Consider the following 23,098-nt stretch of genomic DNA (forward strand, 5'->3'; position numbering starts at 1 on the left):
TTCCTATTTAATATCCAGAGATATTCTGAGTTATGATTCAATCTTTCTCAGTTTCTGTTCAGAAAGGTAAAGTCATATGCATACATTGATAAAGTCAGAATAAATGATTTCTGTTTTATTATTTCATCAAGCAGAACTACAATTTTTAATTCCATCTTTTAATGATAAACCTCTAACAAATCTTGTTAGTTTAGTAAATAATCTTTTTGGAAGCTGTGGAAAAAAATCTGTTCATTTCAAACATTATGACATAGAGTTGTGAGCCTAATACAATATTGTTGCCTGTGCTTATAAGCTTTGAAGAATGCCAAAGCTGCTTGGAATTTTAATAATGTACTTGCCAAACCACAGACCTGATATTATATTTTAATTATTCTTTAGGCACTTTGTCCATTTGTCTTTCAATTTTTTCAAGCACACTTTTTATAGTATATTAAGTCATTTTGATCTGCATCACAGTCAGTCAGAGGAGTCTGCAGTTTGCAGCTCATGGCTTAGCTGCCAGGACATTGTTATTCCTTTTACTGAATTTAGTTAACCTCAAAGTAACTCCTTATTTTTCGTATTCTCACTGTAATGCTGACCTAGATGAATTACAGTTAAATGCATTCCTTTAACTTGGCGTCTCCTCCCTGTTTAGTTTCTGCCTTTTGCTTGGTGATCTGGATTATGTGGCCTGATAATACGCCGATGGGTAACTCGGTTATTACAGTATTGCTGTACACATATGAAATTATTTTATTGAATACAATCACCTGTATTGAAGCTGTCTTTTGGGATTACTATTGAAATGTTATTAGCTTTGAGAGTAATCAGAAGGTCTTCCTAAATGACATTTTATTGTACCTCATTTGTGTATTACAGTCTCAACACAATTACTGTCGGAAGTGTGATGAGGGCGATGAACCAAGGTGTCCTCACGCCACAATTGGCTATGTTTCTATGCGTGGATTGGATTAGCAGTTTGTGATTTTTTTTTTCTGCTGACTACTGATATTTCACTTCTACAGGTAACAATAAAAAGGAATGCAACGTAGACCTCGCAAAAGTAAAGAGGCGTCCGAGACCAGACCAAACATATACTTAAAGAGGATTTATCGAAGTGAGAAAGGTTTAAACAGCAGGAAAAAAAGAAAGTTCTTTGTGAGTTGATCTTTGAGCGGCGCGGACCCCCACTGCGATCACTCTGCCCTGCGTTTTGTTTGTACAGGTAATCTGACTGGACAGAGAGGAGCGAGCGCTTGGGATCGCGCATTGGAAAGCAAAGTCATTTAGCCAGCCGGCCTCTACAGCTTCTTCACACAGTCGCACCCGTTCTGTACTCCTTAACCCGTCATCACCATCATGAATAACCCTAAGCTCACTCGATTGATCAGCGCTTTCCTTCTCATCATCTCCGCCGTAACTAACACCTTGGAAGGAACTCCACAAGACTTAGTCACGCAGGGTTTTCTCCAACGTATCTTCACTTTCTTCGGTCAGAATGGAAGTTTGTCCGCTGAGAATCTCGAGGAGCTGCTGGATCGACTTGGAGCTTCGAAGTTACCGGACAGCGCAGAAGCAGCACAGAATCTGCAGCATGATTTACAGGTAGTGGCAATTTAGGCAACCGGAACGTGAGTTCTGGTATTTCTCCTCATACATATTTACGGTATATCTTGAATAAATGGTCTGTAAAAGGTCCTGAAACAAGAATATGGAGCATGTCCATGGTTTTAAAATGTTTTAAAAGTCTGTCGGTAGCTGCTGATTTTTGTAGAGGTACTTCTTCAATGCAGCGACGAGTTTAGATCAGGTTTTATAGGACATTCATGTAAATTTATTTTTATTAAGACTAAAATATAGCAAAAAAAGTCATCATATTATGCATTTATTTATTATGCTAACTTGTTTAAAAATAGCTCTTTACTTATTCGTCGGTAAGGAATTCGACACATGTTCGAAAAAGGCAAATGTTCAGATGTATATAAGATAGATAGATAGATAGATAGATAGATAGATAGATAGATAGATAGATAGATAGATAGATAGATAGATAGATAGTACTTTATTTGACCCAAGGAGAAATTTAACATGTGTGTGAATAAACTCTGCAATGGCCCGGTGCCATATCCTTGACTGGTCCCTACTTTGCATACAATACGTCCAGGATAGACTCCATCCCACATAATCCTGAACTGGACTGAGTCGAGAAAAGTATTTGTTATGTTAAAATATGCAATATACTCTACTTGAGTTAAACATTCATTTAATGAAGATCATTAACATTGCCAAAAATAGATTTTTAAAACAGTTTTGGAAGTGTCTTTCAAAAATCTAGACTGTGCAGTTTCTCACCCTTCTTATACATTTACTGAAATTGGTCCATTCATTTTAAGGGTTGCTGGGAGTTGAAGAATCTGCTGAAGGCATACACCTTCAACAAATAGACACTTACTTGAACAGTATAGTGAGTATATTCTCTAGGTCTGTAATGAATAAACATTAAATTAAAGAATCAGAATCACATTTATTGGTCAAGTACAGCATGTTCAAATACAATGAATTTGACTCTTTTCTTCTTTTTTTGATGACTACTAGTATAGTTGTATGACAGACATACACATAATTAATGAGTATGTTCCTGAGACAAACACAAGACAAAGAATGTAAATATATGCATACAAAGTGCTAGAAATACCTAAATAAATTTTAGCTATCTGTAAGCATGGGTGGAGTGGTGCCTCTGAGGATGGGGATCTGCGCTGGAAATTTGAAGGTTGCCAGTTCAAATCCCATAAATGCCAGAAGTGATTCCACTCCATTGGGCCTTTGAGTAAGTCCCTTAACCTGCAATTGCTCTGTCCTGGCTATGACGTTAACCTGCATGCAAACCTGCAAGAGGCTTCTCCAACTCTGGGACTGGCACTCCAGCTACTGTAAAAAACCTCACATTGTTCCATTCTGTTCGAAGTAGTGTGATGCTCAGCTTGGGTCCTAATTTGGGATCCTGAGATGAATGTGTTGTATGGTGGGTGCAGTAATGTGCTGTATCAGTGCATGAACTGAACCTCTGTAAGCATATTTCAAGATAGTGAATATGTTTCCATGCACTTTATTAACCTGGTAATTATAGAAACCTGGTTTCCAAAATACCATGTGAATCCTTATTACAGTTAAAGAAACTGTGTTATTGGTCTCAGAGAAATCAATTAAAGACACATAGATATCTCTGTGAGTATCCTGATTAATTGGCCATGCAAACCCTTAACTGGGTTACTGTTAAGAATTTTGTAGTCTGTGCATATTCCAAATAAACAACAAACAAATCTGGTAAATCAATTAAATTATTACTTCTAGAAGAGTCAACACTAATATGACTTAAATTGTGGGGAAATTTTTATCATTAATCCCAATTCTGATCCAAAAAAGAAAAAATATTCTCTACTGTAAGGAGATTGACATCTCTTAATTTGATTAAATAGGTTAATCTATAAATACACCTCACACACTTACAAATATTTTAGTTTGGCAAGGCTTTTGTAAATGACTCCGGCTCCCCATGACCCTACAATTGGATTAGGCTAGTTCAGTAAATGAATGTGTATACAAGTAACGGTAATAATTAAAATGATTTAAAATCAGATATAAGCAAACATCTTAAGTCCCAAATTAATACTTGTATAAAGCAAAAGCATTTACGCCAGCTGATGATCAGTGCCAGCATAATGTATATTTTTTTTCAAGGTAGGTTCTGACTTTTCACAACTCCATTGTCCAAAAAGGTGAGTCTTAAAATGGATGGATAAATATGTAATTTTATTAACTCCACTGACTACTTTAAATTTAACCAAGTCAACTTTTTTCTAGAATCCCTGAAGCCTACGAAAAAAGTTGTAATCCCAGGCCACCTTAAATTCCTTTGCACCTCTTCATCAGCGTCTTTGTTTTGTAAATGTGTCGATCAGCACAAGCAGAAATCAGCCTGCTTTCCCATCCTCCCACCGATGCAGCTGAAGTTCTCCCAGCTTAAGTCTCTTAATTTGGGTGTGAGGTGCCTAGAGTTTTATAGGGAAAATAAAATATTGTTATTTGGAATACATGCATTTCATGTGTGTTCTGTGTCTACAATGATCTGGGTAAATGCTGGATGACAGGAAATACGAGGCAAGAAATGTTGAACACAAGATAAACAGACTTGAAGCGGCCCGGCATTATGACTCTTATCGTAGGCTTCAGAGATTCTAGTGTTAATTAACAGCCACATATTCATTGGTAGAGTGCTACGGTTTCGTCATGGATCCAGTATCCCACCTTGAATCCTCCCATTTCCTTTATGCAGCTTAGGTTAATTTGTGTTTACATATTGGTCAGCTGTGAGTGTGTGCATGAGTGGGTCCTGTGATGGACTGGTGTCCTGTCCAGGGCCGTTTGCTGACTTGCATCCAATGGATATGCGCCAACTCACTGCCAGTATGAGAATGTTATGTTAGGTTATGTTACACTAGCAGGAGTACCCAGCATTTCCTGGGATGGAATAAAGAGTAGGTATGGTCACTGAATAATTTTCTCTTAGATAAACATTTTGGCCCCAACCCAAAATTTAATTGACTAAACTCACCGTGTGAGGTAACTTTGCATACCTGTGCCAAGTTCCAAACATGGAAGTCTGAAATACATTAGTGAAACCAATTATTCTCATGTCCCAACATCACCACGCACGTAACATAATTGTTTTGGCAAATGAAGGAAGATACACTCACCATCCACTTTATTAGGTACACTTTGCAAGTACTGGATTGACCCCATTTTGTCTTCAGAACTGCTGTAAATCTTCTTGGCATTGATATAACAAGGTGCTGGAAACATTCCTCAGGGATTTTGATCTATATTGACATGATAGCACCAAGCAGTTGCTGCAGATTTGTCAGCTGCACATCCATGATGCAAATCTCACCACATCCCAAAGGTGCTCTATTGGATTGTGATCTGGTGACTATAGAGGTCATTTGAGTACAGTGAACTTATTGTCTTTTTCAAGAAACGAGTCTGAGATGATTTGACTTTGTGATATGATGCGTTATCCTGTTAGAATTAGCCATTAGAAGATGGTTATACTGTGGTCATAAAGGGATGAACATGGTCAGCAACAATACTCAGGTAGGCTGTGGCATTTAACCAATGCTCAGTAGGTACTTAGGGGCCCAATGTGTTCCAAAAAATATTCCCCACATCATTATACCACCAGCAGCAGCCTTAACCTTTGATACAAGGCAGGATGTATCCATGCTTTCATGTTATTGATGCCAATTTCTGACCCTTCCATCTGAATGTTGCAGCAGAAATCAAGATTAATCAGACCAGGCAACATTTTTTCCAATCTTCTCTTGTTTGATTTTGGTGAGCATATGCAAATTGTAGCCTCAGTGGTCTCCTGCTGCTGTACCCCATCTGCTTCAAGGTTCGACGGGTTGTGCACTCAGAGATGTTTTTCTGTATACCTCCATTCTAATGAATGGTTATTTGAGTTACTGTTGTCTTTCTATCAGCTTTAACCAGTCTGGCCATTCTCCTCTGACCTCAAGTATCAACAAGACATTTTTACCCAGAAGAACTGCTTCTCACTGGATATTTTCCCTTTTTTTGGACTATTCTCTGTTAACCCTAGAGATGGTTGTGCGTGAAAAATCCCGTTAGGTCAGCAGTTTCTGAAATACTCAGACCAGCCCATCTGGCACAAACAACCATGCCACATTCAGAGTCAGTTAAATCGCCTTTCTTTTCCATTCTGATGCTTGATATGAACTTCAGCAGGTCTACATGCCTAAAATTTTTTTGAGTTGCTTCCATGTGATTGGCTGCTAGATATCTGTGTTAACAAGCACTTGAACAGGGGCACTTAATAAAGTGGCTGGTGAGTGTATTTAAACAGTATCTGCTAGATTTTGTGCAAGCTCACATTTTACCTTTGACACAATTTCATGCAATGCAATTGTAATCCATGAGTAAAGCATGTTTGAGTAAGTTCTCCTTTTTTCAATAAAACAAAGTAGTGATTTTCTTTTCTTTGTTGCTAAAATACTGAACAAGTTCCAGGCGGCTGTGGAGTTAACTGTGTTTGATTAACAATGACTCAGGATCTAGCATTTTGGGCAAAATAAAATGTGAAAAAAAAATAAAATAAAGTGTGTTGATGCTTCCAGGAGGTTCTGTAAGAATCAGGCTTTTGAGGGGTAACACAACTACTGTTGATATTGAATTATAGCTCTCTAAGTAGTCAAAGAAAGATGACTTTCTATTGGCACTATATTATTATAGAAGTGTGACCTCAGGGTTTATTCAGGTTAGGAGTATCAGAATGGTAAACAACATCTAATCTAAAGTTTATTAGTAACCTGGGGCCTCATGTATAAACGGTGCGTACGCACAGAAATGTTGCGTACGAACGTTTCCACGCTCAAATCGCGATGTATAAAACCTAAACTTGGCGTAAAGCCACGTACATTTCCACGGTACTTCATACCCTGGCGTACGCAATTTCTCCGCTTGGTTTTGCTGACTGGCGGCACCCAGCGTCAAAGCAATGCTTCTGTTCCTGTGTGGTTACCCTTTCTTTCTTAGACCCACATTCCTGACGCGGCTTTACAAATACACTGAAACTAACTGCATATTGTTTATTAGTGTAATGCATCTGATTGTAATTAACCTGTAGCAATATAATGGTCCAGGGAATAGTCATAATATTCCAAATACCATAACTGCTTTAGCGTTGTTACTCTCACTGCATCTTCTTCTTCTTTCAGCTGCTCCCGTTAAGGGTTGCCACAGCGGATCATCTTTTTCCATATTACTCTCACTGCACCACTCGGAGTATTTATATCACTGTATCTGAGTGGGGAATCACAGCAGCAGCTGATCGGAAAGAGAATTATCGGTATACAGCATCAAGCAAATGCTTCAAAGCCTTTCCTGTACGGACCTCATGGTTCACAGACAGTTTCATCCCAAGAACTATAAACACACTCAATCAAGTACTCCTTGTAGAACCGTTTGTACTTATAAGTACAATTACCTCACTGTAAACTTGCGTAAGCGCGTATGATGACGATATCATTTTTAAGATGAAATACATAAAAATATGTTGATTATATTATACAGATAAAACTTTAACTTCATTTAAATAATCTGTATTGTTAATAATTAAACATGTGAGGGACACGGTGCAGCAGCGCTAGCTAGTTCACGGATTGCTCCTGCCTTGCGCTGTATTCTTGCTGGTGCTGACGCGACACTGGAAGGATAGACGGATAGAATAATTAAATATGTACTACTAGATATATCAATGTTCCTTAAAAGTTTTGAAGAATCTGCGTTCTAAGCTTACAGATGGCTTAACGTCTATTACAGAGCTGATTGTGTGGCGATTGGGTATTTGGATAAAGAAAAGTAAGGACAGGAATTGGAGGTTAGTGCGTTTGAAAGAGACAGTACTTCTGTAATAAATTATTTCATCGAAGGTTGCGCATGGCGCAGCAAGCCTCTTGCGTGAGATATGAACAATCACAATAACATGCTTTCATTCCTATCATCATGAAAAAGATATCACGTATACATCTCAGTATTTTAATTATTCAGAGAGCTGAAGCACGTAGTGATTCACACACACAGAGCATATAGAAGATCAAATACGGAACAAAGCATTTAACGTGCTACTTTAGTTACGATGGGATTTGAGAAACTAGTAAAATAAATGATTTTAAGATGAAGTTTATGATGTTCTACTTTAATGACAAAATAAACTACGTGATTAAAGTGGAAATTTCGAGATTAAAGTTGACATTTTGTGCTTTTTCCCCACTGTGTGCCTATTTTTTTTCTCTGTACCCTAATAAGCTTTCATATGACACTCAGACAGTGGGCTATGACTCGCCTTTTCACGGCGACTTTGATATGTGACAACTTTTTTATTTCGGGCACTGTGCAACTTTGTGAACTTGAGCTTTCAAGTTTCTCCGACACTATGTCACTCGATAAACTTCCTTTTGTTGATTATACCACTGTTTAAACCAACAAATAGAACCGTTTTTCCTTTGCCTCCACTTGGTATTCGCTGAAATTGTTATATTTTCCCCCGTGCTTTTCAAAGTTGTCTTTTCACAGAAGGCTGTTTATATTGATTTGCATATTCAAAGAGACGTAATTCTGGGAGGAGTTGGGGCGGGACAGAAGGCACGTGCACGTGCACAGATTCCTGCATCTGGATTTTTCTGTGCGTACGCACATTCCCGCTTTTGTGCTTACGCCATGTTATAGTGTGAGTTCTATGCATGGCGTTATACATGAGGCCCCTGGTCACCACAAGGTCACTCTCAGAATACTCTTTATATGCTACTGGGATGTGTTTTGGGAAAGAGGATATTTCTTTAAAAACAGGACATACTTGTTTTATTTCCTGAAGAGGTGTGCCTCTGGAGTTACTTTATTAATGACTCATATCAAATGTAGAATTCCTTCAATGTATACACGCAATTGTTCTTTACAGGGGTGGCAAAGGATACGTGGGTTAGCATTATTTCGTCCCATAGTCCAGAGACCCTATACTGGACAAGGTAATAAATTGGATATATAGGTGGGTTGTATGAACTATAAACTATGCAGGGGCTTCAGTTCATGCATTGCATTGCATAGCTTTTTGCCTTGAATCTACTCATATTAATGTTTTTGCTGGAATCCACTTTGCAAAATTAATTAAAATGGTTCCACTAAGATTCAAAGAAAAACAAAACCATAATTGTAGACATTCCTTATTTTTAAATGAAACAAATCATTTAGAAATTGTTATAAGAACACAGTTATCTGGTCAGACAGCCATCTACCCATTCATATATTATCTGTATAAAGCTGTAGAGCAATTTGGGGATTGAAAGTGTTGAAGAATACAGTGGCAGAAATGTTCAGATGTTAGTACAAGGCCTATACTGAAAAATCCCAGTGAAATAAAGGCAAACTAGCAAGGATGGTGAACTGGGAGCAAAAAGTATAGCATCTCCATGATAAGATATGTCAGCACACATCACAAGTGGTATAATCTCGCTTTTCAGGCAGGCAGGAGTTTACCTCAACAGACAAAGCCAACAGTTTCCACTGTGTACTGTTTAGGGGTTAAAGGAACAGTCGACAGGACTTTGTTAATTTACCAACAAGTTTTAATAGCATGGCTGGAGAAATTTACCAAGCTGTATCAGGATGTGCTGTACAATGTTTGCATGATCTCCTAACAAATTACCTGTTTGTCAAAAGAAGTTAAGAATCTTGTCATATCAGAAAAGTTGAACCTGCCTAGTGGCTGCTTTGATATCAAATAGTTTTGACAGCTAAAACACATTTAATTTATGCTTCTCATGGTTGCATAGAGTTTGATTTGCTGAAGTATCCTCTTTAATAAAATCCCTGTGTGCGTCCATGTGTCTGTGTGTGTGTGTCTTCTGGTGAAGTACGCATGTGCGGGGCACGGTGCGGTGCTTCAAAGGCCGCCTGACGCGTCACACAAGACAGAGAGGGCGGGACCTATAAAATATAGCGCGGACGATCCAATTGGATTTCGGTAAATGAGATAAGACCTAAAACATAACGCATGAAAAATCCAATTGGGTACTGAGACGCGGAGACCAGCTTCCCCAAAGAAGTGGGATTAGTGTTTGTTGTTGTGCAAGTGTTCACTCTGAGGATGTCAGATTTGTGATTAACAAACTTGACCCGGTATAGTGTAAAGTATTTTCCTAAATATACGAATTTTCATGATATTACAATAGGATGATTTTTAAAAGTAGATGTATTTTCTCGCACATAAAATCCGTTGCTGGGGAGATGCCATACATACAATAATCAGCTGCACACCAGCACAGATTAAAATACTTGCTGGAGAGACATATTACTATGAGAGAAAATTAAAGGCACACAATACAGTGACGCATATTACAGCCACATACAAGCCAGTATTACTGTAACAAAAAAATAGACGGTCCTTTGCCATTTAATATAGACTGTTCCTACTAATGTTTATGCACTACTATTCTAGCGCCCGTTATTGTAACGGGCTTAATAGATAGATAGATAGATAGATAGATAGATAGATAGATAGATAGATAGATAGATAGATAGATAGATAGATAGATAGATAGATAGATAGATAGATAGATAGATAGATAGATAGATAGATAGATAGATAGATAGATACTTTATTAATCCCAGGGGGAAATTCACATACTCCAGCAGCAAAAAATATTAAATTAAAGAGTAATAAAAAAATGCAGGTAAAAAACAGACAATAACTTGAATAATGTTCAACGTTTACCCCCTCTGGTGGAATTGAAGAGTCGCATAGTTTGGGGGAGGAATGATCTTCTCAGTCTGTCAGTGGAGCAGGACAGTGACAGCAGTCTGTCGCTGAAACTGCTCCTCTGTCTGGAGATGACACTGTTTAATGGATGTAGTGGATTCTCCATAATTGATAGGAGCCTGCTGAGTGCCCGTTGCTCTGCTACGGATGTCAAACCGTCCAGCTCTATGCCAACAATATAGCCTGCCTTCCTCACCAGTTTGTCCAGGCGTGAGGCATCCTTCTTTTTAATGCTGCCTCCCCAGCACACCACTGCGTAGAAGAGGGCACTCGCCACAACCATCTGATAGAACATCTGCAGCATCTTACTGCAGATGTTGAAGGATGCCAGTCTTCTAAGGAAGTACAGGCGGCTCTGTCCTTTCTTGCACAGAGAATCAGTATTGGCAGTCCAGTCCAATTTATTGTCCAGCTGCACTCCCAGGTATTTATAGGTCTGCACCCTCTGCACACAGTCACCTCAGATGATCACGGGGTCCATGAGGGGCCTGGGTCTCCTAAAATCCACCACCAGTTCCTTGGTTTTGCTGGTGTTCAGTTGTAGGTGGTTTAAGTCGCACCATTTAACAAAGTCCTTGATGAGGTTTCTATACTCCTCCTCCTGCCCACTCCTGATGCAGCCCACGATAGCAGTGTCGTCAGCAAACTTTTGCACGTGGCAGGACTCCGAGTTATATTGGAAGTCTGATGTATATAGGCTGAACAGGACCGGAGAAAGTACAGTCCCCTGCGGCGCTCCTGTGTTGCTGACCACAATGTCAGATCTGCAATTCCCGAGACGCACATACTGAGGTCTGTTTGTAAGATAGTCCACGATCCATGCCACTAGGTATGAATCTACTCCCATCTCTGTCATCTTGTCCCTAAGGAGCAGAGGTTGGATGGTGTTGAAGGCGCTAGAGAAGTCTAAAAACATAATTCTTACAGCACCATTGCCTCTGTCCAAGTGGGAGAGGGATCGATGTAGCATATAGATGATGGCATCTTCCGCTCCCACCTTCTCCTGGTATGCGAACTGCAGAGGGTCGAGGGCATGTTGGACCTGTGGCCTCAGGTGGTGAAGCAGCAGCCGCTCCATGGTCTTCATCACATGTGATGTTAGAGCGACAGGCCGGAAGTCATTCAGCTCACCAGGACGTGATACCTTTGGGACTGGGGTGATGCAAGATGTTTTCCAAAGCCTCGGGACTTTCCCCTGTTCCAGGCTCTAATGTCTAGTATATACATAAAATACAAGTATAAATGCACAGTATAAGTATAACTTTATTTATTATTCAATAGCAATTAGCATACTGCTCTCTTACTCAGTAACTCTGCTGGTTTAAGAGTAAACTACTAATTTAACAAAATACCTAGGATTTTTCACCAGACTCTCCTTCCAATTTATATTTCAAATTAAAATAAAATAGCAATATGGAGTTAAAGCCTGATTTACCTTATCAATCCCTCTCTTTTGCAAAATGTCATCCAATCGAGTGTTGAAGGTCTCCAGATTATTACTGCCCACCACCATATGTGATAATTTATTCCATATACTGTAACTATGGATCTCTGTGTAAAGAGGCATTTTCAGACATTTGTAGGAAATTTAATCTTAACCAGCTTTCCTCCATGTTCTATCCGAAGAAGTCATTTTGAAGTATAAGCTGGCATCCGCCATACCAGTTCTCTTCCTATCTGTGAACGTTTTCACCATATTGCCTCTTAAACTCTGTTTTATTATATTCAAAAGATTCACAAACTTTCAATCTTTCCTCTTAGTTATTACCCCGTTGTTCTGAAATCAGTCCAGTACCTCTTCACTGTACTTTCTCTAGTGTTCTTACATCTTCTTTGTGATACAGAGAACTTACATACACATGATAGCTGATGCCCCCCTGGTTTTTTGAATATTTTAGGAATAACCTCCTTTGATTTTTGCTCAGTGAATTGATTCTATTTGTTTTTTATTCTCTTCTGTGTTTAAATGTTGACAGTCATGAGTTCCCTACAACTCCGAAGTTCTTCCTGTGAAGCGTACTTACTTTCAAGTTTTTGACACACATTTTGGATTCATATCTAACAATGTACAATGTGGAACAATTTACATTTACTTATATTAAATATTATCTGCCACATTATCTCCTCAAGTGCGAATTATGTCCAGGGCCATTTATATGTTGCTTCTGACTTAATAGTACCTGACCAGTCTACCTGATTTAGTGTTACTAGCAGTTTGATCAGCTTGTTAGGTCGATTTTTATCATGAGAATTTATAGAAATTAAGAAGTGCAGTGGATCAAGCCTAATTCAAAAAAGTTCCTCTCACCTTAACTTTCTGCTTTTGTGTTTGAGCTAAATTGTACGCTTCTAGCAAATGTGCTTTCAACTCCCAATTCTTTTAGTTTAGCCGCTAAATAGACCTTGACTTAGTACATGTAAACTGTTGGTGTGGGGACCTCAGATGGCATATCTGAAACCTTCATTTTAGTCGGAGACCGCAGCGTGAATAGGTAAATTGTGTATGTCATATGTATTGTTTGCAAACTGCATCTAATTTACCTTAGAAGAATTTCTTTTAGGAATTGGGAAAAACGTGGATACCTTCCCTGAGAAAGTTTGTACAAAGTCAACAGATGTGCACACTACATTTGGAGAAAAGCAGAGGACTGTACTCCAGTTACAATAATATTGACCTTTGGCAAACACAGGACACTGTTTAGTCAAAATTTCTTTTCACATGACAAAAATCAAAAACTACATTGCTATTGTAAAACCTTAAAAATCTAGCTCAAAAATATTAAGAAAATAAAGCAGGTGAAGAGCTGAAATTAAAATGAGAGCAAGAATAAAGGAAAAAAAGCAAAAAAGCAAAAATTGATATATAAATCTAGTATTAGTAGCAGGGAGTGAACACAAAGTGTTTTCCTGCCAACACTGCAAACATACATTCCATTCCAGACACAGGAGTACTTTGTTAAGCGCAAGCTTTTGTACTTTTCATTTGTGAATGATTCAAGGGGAGATTCAAAAGCATGAGGGGGAAATAGCAGAAGGTTTTATAATTCAGTAAGAATTGTTTAGCAGAATATTTTTTCTTGTGAAAAATTATACTTATTCATGTCTAGTTTAAAAACATATTGATTGTTTCACTCCAGTGTTTCCATTTAATACATACCTGATTAAGTTTACATTCGGGGAGACATGAGTAGTACTGTTGTGGACTTTTGTTTATAAGGATACTTAATAAATCAATAGTATGACTGTGACTGCTGTTTTCACTTCAGCTGCAATACTAATAGAACTCCAAAATATGACTTAAAGTCAATTATTTCCTAAATAAAACATCTTTAACAGTCAAATGTATTTGAAAAGTTTACCAGGACGGGCTTAATTAAGACTGTTGATGATGCCAAAAGTGGAGTCCCTTAAGAAATCGTGCTTAGATCTTTGCTTTTCCTAAAATTTTTGATAAAACCAAATAAATACTTTAGTAACAGCAAAATCAGTTAAGACAAATACTGTCAAACATCAAACATAGGAAAGTGTCTAAAACTTTACAGTGGCCAACTGCAAGGTGCTCCATGCAACACTTTTAATTTGAACTGGAAAACTACACTTAACTTTAAACTGGGAACATTCATTTTGAGAATACCGTTAGTCTATATAAAGCTCACATGGTTATAAGATGTATAATCTTTTTTTATCAATTTATAAGTTTAAAATACAATTAGTGACTGTTTTAACATACCATCCATCCATTTTCCAACCCGCTGAATCCAAACACAGGGGTCTGCTGGAGCCAATCCCAGCCAACACAGGGCACAAGGCAGGAACCAGTCCCAGGCAGGGTGCCAACCTACCACAGGGCACACACAAACACACCAAGCACACACTAGGGCCAATTTAGAATCACCAATCCACCTAACCTGCATGTCTTTGGACTGTGGGAGGAAACCGGAGCACCCGGAGGAAACCCACAGGGAGAACATGCAAACTCCATGCAGGGAGGACCCAGGAAGTGAACCCAGGTCTCCTAACTGTGAGGCAGCCGTGCTACCACTGTGCCACCGTGCCGCCCTATTTTAACATACCTATAAATGTTAGCCACTCTCCTAACTTGTAAATACAATGTGCACTTGAAGAAGGCTGATTCCAAGAGCATCTTAATAAACATGAACATGTACTTAACAGTAAACATAAATCTCAAAAGAGACAGTATGTGCATATAAAGAATAATCCTTATTTAGAAAACAAAGAGGTGAATTATTAAATATTTCATAAACAGATTAAAACTTACTTGTAGACAAGATCAACATAACAAATGGCTTTGTTACCTAAAACTGGTGCGTACTGAAAATTGAGATGAGAGATTTGGTGACAAAATAATATCTTCATAATTTCCAGATGATTCTTCAAAATTATGGTAGTGCTTCCAAAATTTTTTGATAGTGCAAGGGAAAATTGTGATTTAAAAGTAATGGTTTATGTTTTTCAACTTTGGCTTTAAAGGAGACTAAAGGTAGAAAACAAGCTGCTGACCTGGCATCTATTCATTTTATAATTTGAAATTCTCAAACCCAGTTAATCCAATTCTAGATTACAGTGAGGCAGAGTCTATCTCAGCATTGATGAGTGCAAGACAGGAAACAGCCTTAAACAGGGCACCATTCCATCATAGAGTTTAGTTATACACACACCTACACAGACACAGGACCAATTTAGAGTCACCAACTAACTTGATACATGCCTTTAGGGGTTTGTGAGGAAGATCAAAGTACCCATAGGAAAATTCAAATTCAAACAGACTATTGAGAGAACATTGAAATTCCATACAGACAAACACTGTGAGCAGAAATTTGAATTTGGATCAATGTGAATGTAGAATACTTGATTCATGAGGTAGAAATGTCCTTCCGTTTCTTATTTAAGAAAAGTTGTTTATTGTGTTTTAAAATGTATTGATCCAGTAACAAGTCACAGAGAGACAGTCCCTATCCCTGCTGTACAATGTGCAAGGTGAGAAGCAATACTGCAGATGATACTAGTACACTGTAGAGCACTCTCAAGTGCATATCCACACTTTCTCATAATGGTTCAGTTTAAGGTCATCAGTCAATATAACACGCATCCTTAGGATATGTGAGTAAAACCAGAAGACCCAAAGGAAAAACCCTGCAGACACAGGATGAATATTTATGCACCACACAGGCAGTACAAAAAAGAAAACTGGAGGAAAAAAAAAACACGAATATTGTGCACATTAATTTGAGCTTCTAAGGTGTCTGTATTTGAGGTTATACATCAGGAATGATGTTCATCCGTTGAATCAGGTTTTCTGTTCAGCCCAGTGACAGGTTACAGTCTTCACTCCTGCTTTTCTGAGGGAGTGCTGCAGGCAGAATTCAAAATGCATTTCTTTTCAAGCTGGCCAACTCTGGGAAGACTGACCCTGTTCTATTCTACTCTGTTCAAGCGGAGACGTGTCCCTGTCTGCCTTTTCAATTAGCCAGTACCTTTTCAGGTCAATTTTCGGTACTTCTTTGGTAGAAAGTCCAGGTCTTGGTGATTCGACTTTCTTTTAAGTACCTGTAAGGGAAGCTTGCTTGTGTCTGTAAAGTGTAATGATCCCGGTTTAACAGACTGTTGCTGTTTGATTAGCCTCTTGCCATGAAGGTGAGGTTTAGTGGAGAAGTGTTTAAAAAGTTGAAGTGAAGAAGCCTTGTATTAAAAAAAAAAAAAGAGTATGATTGTACCGACTTTGTCGTGTGATGGGTGTGGGAACACGCTGTACCAGTGCATGCTCCCCGACCTGACCTGACCTGACCTGATTGTACAAGTGCACCTATGACTTTACCTGTCAATAGCCCTAATAGTATGCTCAGACTAGTAGGGCTTTCTGGTAGTTTTATTTGCTATGAAAGTTTAAGAATGACTGCTCCATGAGGAGTGTTTCACTTGCGCTCCACTTGTGGTTAAAGACAAATATACTACAGAAATAAGCTTCAGTTTACTCGTACTGCTCTACATGTTACATTCACTAACTTAATCTTTCTATTTATATTGTTTATACTGTATTCCTCTTATGTATGTATTTTATTTTACATAATTGTATATAAGTTATTTACGTTTGTGTTTTGGAATATGTGTGTTCGTGTATGTTTAATGTTTTTGTTTTTGTTTTTAAAAACACTTTTTCTGACTTTTATTTCATACTGTTACCTTTTATTCTATGTAAAGTACTTTAGTCAACTTCTAGTTGTTTTAAATGTCCTATATAAATTAATAAAACTAAACCAAATACAATATGAAATATATCATACAGATTACAGTAAAAATTTTTACAATAAACATTAATTTGACTAAAACAGTCTTAAAATAGATGTTTTTCAAATTTAAAATGACCATTTAAGTAAGCATGCTTATTTTGATTAATTATAAAGTAAATATAAGACATAACTAACAGAGTAAACGTATCATTTCATATAAAGATCAAAAATGTATCTATTTAGTCTTATGATTTGTTACATATTAACCAAGTGTTTTTTTTTGGTTAAAATGCAATTGTGACAGAATCCTGTGCAAAAGGCAAACATCCTAAAGGTAAACAGCAGTAGTCATAATGGCAATATAGAACAGTAACTACAGTGTACAGTATTTCCTTGTATAGTTTAGTTTTATATGACCTTTGTTTTTGAAAAGAGACTTTGGAAGACTATTATAAAATTCAGTCATTAAGCAAAACATTCAAAAATAGTAATTCATTACATTTATATAGCGCTTTACTCACAGATCAGTGCCCTGCAGTGAAATTGCAGAGCAATGCTACTGTTTTCAAGAAGAGGGAGAAAAACCATCACAGAACAGGAAAAATGACAAAAGGAAAGGTGGTCAAAAGAGGAGAACAGGCACAGCTTATCTCACTTTGATACGTGATAATTAATAACGATTGTGTGGTGCTGTGAGTGCACAATGAATGATTAACTGGACAAGATTTACTGTTCTACTGCTGTAAGCCCCCCGATGTCTTCAGCTGTTGTACAGCACATTTTTTAAATAAAGATGCCAGAGGGAGTAGTCAGACTGTAAGAATATAACAAGTCCTACCCCTGCAAATTTAAACAAAATTGGTCCACTGGGAGATGAATTGTTTCATGCGGAGAGACAGACAGGCAGAAATGGCTATTGCAGTAGGAGCTTTTCGCATAATATGTGAACATGTCTGAAATAATCATTACTGTCAAAGAAACCCAACACACATTTTGTCTTTTGCAGTAATGCATAACAGTAATTAAAGAAAGCAAACTGAAAAGGAATTAAGGGTTTACATCATCCACCAGGTAATGTGCAAAGCAACTATAATGGTAAATAAAATTTTAGGCCACAGTATAAATCAATTCAATTGAAATAAAACATGTTATATTCACACTCTAATATATGTGTGCTACAGTGAAAATCATATTTTTTTATCTGTTCATGGCTGTGTGCTAGGATTGGTAAACTGAATAAAGTACTCTGAGTTCAACTGTATGTCTCTTAATTGCACATATCGCTGGAAATTAGGTGAAAGTGCTCTCAAAACACAAACTGCTGCAAGGATGGTGATCTATTTATTTTTTCAGTGGGGACCCCAGGAATGCACCCAGCCTTGGCTCGACTCACACCACTCACACACAGGGATATGGAAACAAATTAAACCATAATAAACATCATTCCACAGGTAATCAACATGAATATATTAAATAAAAAAATAGCAGGACTAATCAACTACACAACAAACAAAACAATCCTTCCTTCAGTCACATACAGTATATAACAAAACTCGTAACAGTGCACTGTCCATGTGAAATGGCACCTGATGATGTGGAAATGATGCAGATGAGATAATCCAGAGAACAGCTCACTGTAAGCAAATTTAAACAGTTCTACCGATATTTCTGATGTGTTGAGGGGTGATGAGATTTGGAGCGCTTCCTCCTAATGAAATGAGAGAAAGACAAAAGAATGAAAACCAATCCAACACAGTACTCACATAACAGGCAGGCACAAGGCACTCTGTATATCCGTACAGGTGCGGTGATCCAGGAAAAAGCGATAATCCAAAGACAGATAATATGGATGGCAAAACAGAACACAAACTCCAGACTTCTTTTCCTACAGACTATCCAACTACCCTTTTCAAAGCACCAGCTGGCCAATCTTGTTCCCAGCAACTCCTACGCTCTCCTCAGATGTCCCATCACAGGATGGTCTGGTGGGTGTTGAAGTTCTTAAGTGATATTGCGTTGTTACAAGGGCAACAAGTTTATTAGATAATCAAACACATATGATATATTGAATGATGGCATCCTGGTTTGAAATTATATTAGGACATAAATGTTCTAAATTTACTTAATAGTAGACATTTAATAATGAGAACAAACAGGTCCTAATAACAGTGAATTAATGTGACCTTTGTAGGACTTTGTAGCAACACAATTTTGCATAATGTTAGTTTTTTCAATGAATAAAAGATCTTCAACAAAGTATTTTAAAAAATTAAATACTAAAAGAAGAAAGTATGTTGTTTTTGATGAAACTAATGATAAGAACCCACCAAGTTTAAAAAGTTCAATCAATAGCAAAAATAGCTTCCTGTTAATAAACTAGATGAAGGATAATTATAACCATGAACGTCTGAGACTGAAATTCATCATCCATCTTCTGGAGCTTACTGCTTCTCATTCATTGAATGCAATAGGCAGTGTTCTTCAGGCATAATAAAAGTCTATCTAAACTAACACAGGTTGAATTATCAGTAATTTCAGTAAGAATTCTTATGCACATTGCTTTGTTACTTTGTTGTAACTTCCTGTGAAACAGAAAAATGTTTAATACCTAATACTGCAACTACATATAGGCATGGAACTAAATGAGTTAACATTTAGTAGTATTTAAAACTTACAATTTGAAATACAATGCAAAATTTCTTACTATATTCTCCAATGATTAATTCAAACGTGTGTAACAATCAGCTTCTCACCAAGTTGAGCTACTAAAACACCAAGGTTGAATTGTAGAATGCTACCAAAAAAACCCCCAAAAACATATACCCCCTTTAATTTACGATGTTACGATGTACAGTAACAAAACCAGGCTGTTGAGTATGTATTATACTTTTCAATGTCCTTCACACACAATGACTCAGTACTGGGCAAAGCATGTTCTGAAAATTAATGTAATATATAGATTCCTTTAACATGTTGAAATTAAAAATATTAGATTTTTATCCCAAAGATATTGAAGCAGATTTAATGATTTGACAAATAGACAAAAGTTTTTTTAAACTGGTGGAATAGTTATTTTTTTTCTGTGAAGATGAGAAGTAATTATTAAGCACAATGCCAGTCAGTTAACAGGAAGGTATGGGACCCATCCTGGTGTCCTAGATATTTGGCAATGAAAACTAGCAGGGAAAAGCCAGAACTCATGTAGAAGTTTAAAAATGCTTGCTAGTCACAGTCTGACTCACCTCTGCACATAGCATTATTAGCCCTGGAACCAGACTTCTTAATCAAAGAGAAAGCCTTTCCTACTCTGCAGTTGGCAGAGAGAGAGACCGAAATAGTTTTGGATATACTTACTGTATAATCCACAGATGAGGTACCAGCTGCAGCTAGTTCTGGTTGATAAGGTCACCTCAATAGGAGATTGTGTTGTAGAGGGTCAAAGTCTGATAATTTGCACACATGCAATAAACAGCTATTCTGAGTATTCTGCCTTTTTAGAGACTTTGGATTTGGTGCTACTGACCATAGTTTTAAAGTAAGACTTTAATATCTACAGCATAATAATAGAGCTACATGGAGAGGAGTGAATGGGAGGGATGGCTGGTCTTATATTAATATTCATGCTGATTGTTTGGCAGATTTCAGTTTTAGGCATGGATAGTGTGTAAAGAACATATTATTGAAATACAAAGTTTTTCATACATATAGCAGGTACTGGTCAATGATCAGCTTTATAGTTGTGAAATCTGATATGAGGCTACATATTCAAGACACTTGGGTAAAGAGAGATGCTGAACTGTCAAGTGTTCACCATGTGGTGGTGAGCTGGCACTGGTGAAATGAGCACCTGTTGGTTAGATCTGGAAGACTGAAATGGCAAGTAACAGTATGCCGTGAAAGACTGTGACACTAGGGAATGGTTTGGGATGAGCTTAACTCTCACCTCTAGAAAATCTTCTACATCATGGGAAAGGTAAGAGACATAAAATCTGAATTTAGGCATTGTTCAGGATCTCAACAGTAAATACATGCTCAAAATGTAATTGGTGTCTGCCATGGTGGCAACCCTAGGACCTCATGGTAGGTAGTACGTCTTATAAAAACTGCATCATGGCACAAAGAAGTTTTCTGTAGCAATGTTAGTGTTTGTGGCACCAGGTTTGACTGAGAGATAACTGGCAGCCCAAATATGACAGTAGTAAAAGCAATGGCAAAAGTAATTGATTTTCATATGACATTGAAAAGGTCCTGACAAACCATTCAACCAATTAGCAAGGGTAGGTAAGGTGTTAACCAGGCTTTTATCATCAAAGGAGGTAAAATCTTGAATTTAACTGGGGATATCATTGAGAGGTGAATGGAGTACCTTTAGGAACACCGAAACCCAATGAATGTGCCCTACTTAGAGAAATCTTTGCTAAAAATATAAGAATCTCAGTGGCCGTTGTGTTAATAAAAAACTCTGTATATAAGAACATAGGAAATTTGACAAATGAAAGAGGACCTTTCAGTCCATCTAGCTGTTCCAATATGTCATCCAGATATTTCTTAAAGATTTTCAAAGTTTCTGCTTCAACTACATTTCTCAGTAGTTTATTCCAGATTCTGACAACTCTTTCAGCAAAGAAGTGTTTCATGGCTTCAGTCCTAAATGATCTTGCCCTTAATTTCCACTGGTGTCCTTGAGTATTTGATTAACTGTTAAGTTGAAAGAATTCATCTGGATTTACTTTGTCAATGCTTTTGAGAATTTTGAAGATCTTGATTAGGTCCCCACACAGTGTCCTCTGTGGTAATAGTAATGGCAAGGCCCCAGGGTAAGGTGAGGTTCGACTATAAATGCTGAAAGCAGTCACCGAGTCACTGAGCACTCGTCAGTCTTCTTACAAACGTTTATACTAGGTTGCTTTAATGATGACTCTGAGTGCTAAAACTCAGATCCAGGAGAAGTGTGTGTGGGTAGTGTTGATCAGCGAAATTCAACAAAGTGTTTTTTACTCGGGGCTCCCAAGTAATGTTGTTTCACTGAATATTTATCTGAAAATTCTCTATGCAGCTAGCTTAGATTCATTTTTTGTTCCCAGTGCCCCATGATGCATTGCAAGGCCAGCGGACATCACAGAGCTGCAGCAGTCAATGTTGGATGGGCCAGTCCCAGGCTATATAACACTAATCCTAGTAGTAGGCAATAGGTCGGATCAACTGTTATAGAATAAAATTCTTCTTCTGGTATGACTTTAAAAAAATTGGATTGCTGCTATGTTAAAAATTAGCAAAACACATGTTAATACATTTAAGCTCAAAATACACATGCAGAAGGAAGATGTATATTCATGTCTTAAAGATAATGCCTTTATGTATGGACTTATACTGTATGTGACCTGTGTGTAATACTTTAGCCTACCCCTATAACAGTATTACCCATAGTGCTGTACAGGTGATGCAAACAGTAAGGAGTGAAGAATCCACGTGCATTAGTGTTGTGCTTATTTGATAGCAGCATCAGTGAGTAAAGAAGTGTGTTTGGGTTAAAAAAGTTATACTTTACGGTTTAAGAGCAGTGAGTACCTGATATGAACTCTGTGAGGACTAAGCTTTAGTGAATTTGTGCTTCTTGCTAATGTTGCCACTGTATGTGTATTGTGAGATGAGTATGGCGTGAATAGTTTTAGTTTGTACCCTTTTCAGTGGTTGCGGCACCGCCCATTGCTTTACTTGGGGTTGGTGCAGGACATGTTCATGTTGGCATTCACAATTATTAATTAATGATTGCCAGGTGACAGTGGCACAGCAATCACCGGACACCAGTTGAGGTTTATTTTGGAGAATAAAAGGGAGCAGGGTTCATGGAATAAGGAAAGTAAAAAGAATAAAAAAAAATGGGAAGAAACTAAATGGAAAGCAATCGCTGATTTTGAAGAGGTAAATGAGTAAGTTTATGGGGAGCAGGACAGAGGGTTAGAGGAACTCTCATTGGCTGACAGACTGAAAGGTGGAGCTGGCAAGAAGGTGAGAGAGGCCATGGGAGCAGGTGGAAGGATGGGGTCCTGATGTGGCGGCATCCAGGAGAAGGCAATGATACCTTAGGAGTAGTGGTGAACAATGGAGGTGGCAGCTCTGGATCTACAGTTACTGCCTGAGGTGGCGGATCAGAAGGATGCAGTGGGCTGTGTCCATTACACACCTATTGATCCTGAAAAGGATGTAGAAAGACATAGAATGAACATACGTGGATTTTACGTGTCTCCAGTCCTACAGTCCTTCCATTATGGCAGACAGTCCAGGTAAGAACTCTGTCACTTTCCCGCTCGGGATGCCCATCTCTCCTCAATGGCATTTACAATAGATATAGATATATATTTTCTGTGGTTTAGCTTCAAGCTACTCAACAATGACAAAGGAAAAAGCAATGATGTACACATTGTTAAAAAAAGACTGTTTTGAAATTATTAAAATGTACATAAAGACTAGT

At 37.8% G+C, this 23,098-nt stretch overlaps 1 protein-coding gene across 1 annotated transcript in view; it reads left to right on the forward strand.

Moving 5' to 3' along the window:
* The first annotated feature begins 928 nt into the window (after window positions 1–928).
* slc39a8 (solute carrier family 39 member 8) overlaps window positions 929–23,098 on the forward strand; it is a 70,713-nt gene continuing 48,543 nt past the window's right edge. Inside the window, exon 1 of the mRNA XM_028805169.2 lies at window positions 929–1,590. Coding sequence (XP_028661002.1) covers window positions 1,345–1,590 — 246 coding nt within the window. The 5' untranslated portion in view covers window positions 929–1,344. The remainder of the gene's footprint in view (window positions 1,591–23,098) is intronic.

Source organism: Erpetoichthys calabaricus, chromosome 7, assembly GCF_900747795.2.
Source record: "Erpetoichthys calabaricus chromosome 7, fErpCal1.3, whole genome shotgun sequence".
Classification (NCBI taxonomy): domain Eukaryota; kingdom Metazoa; phylum Chordata; class Cladistia; order Polypteriformes; family Polypteridae; genus Erpetoichthys; species Erpetoichthys calabaricus.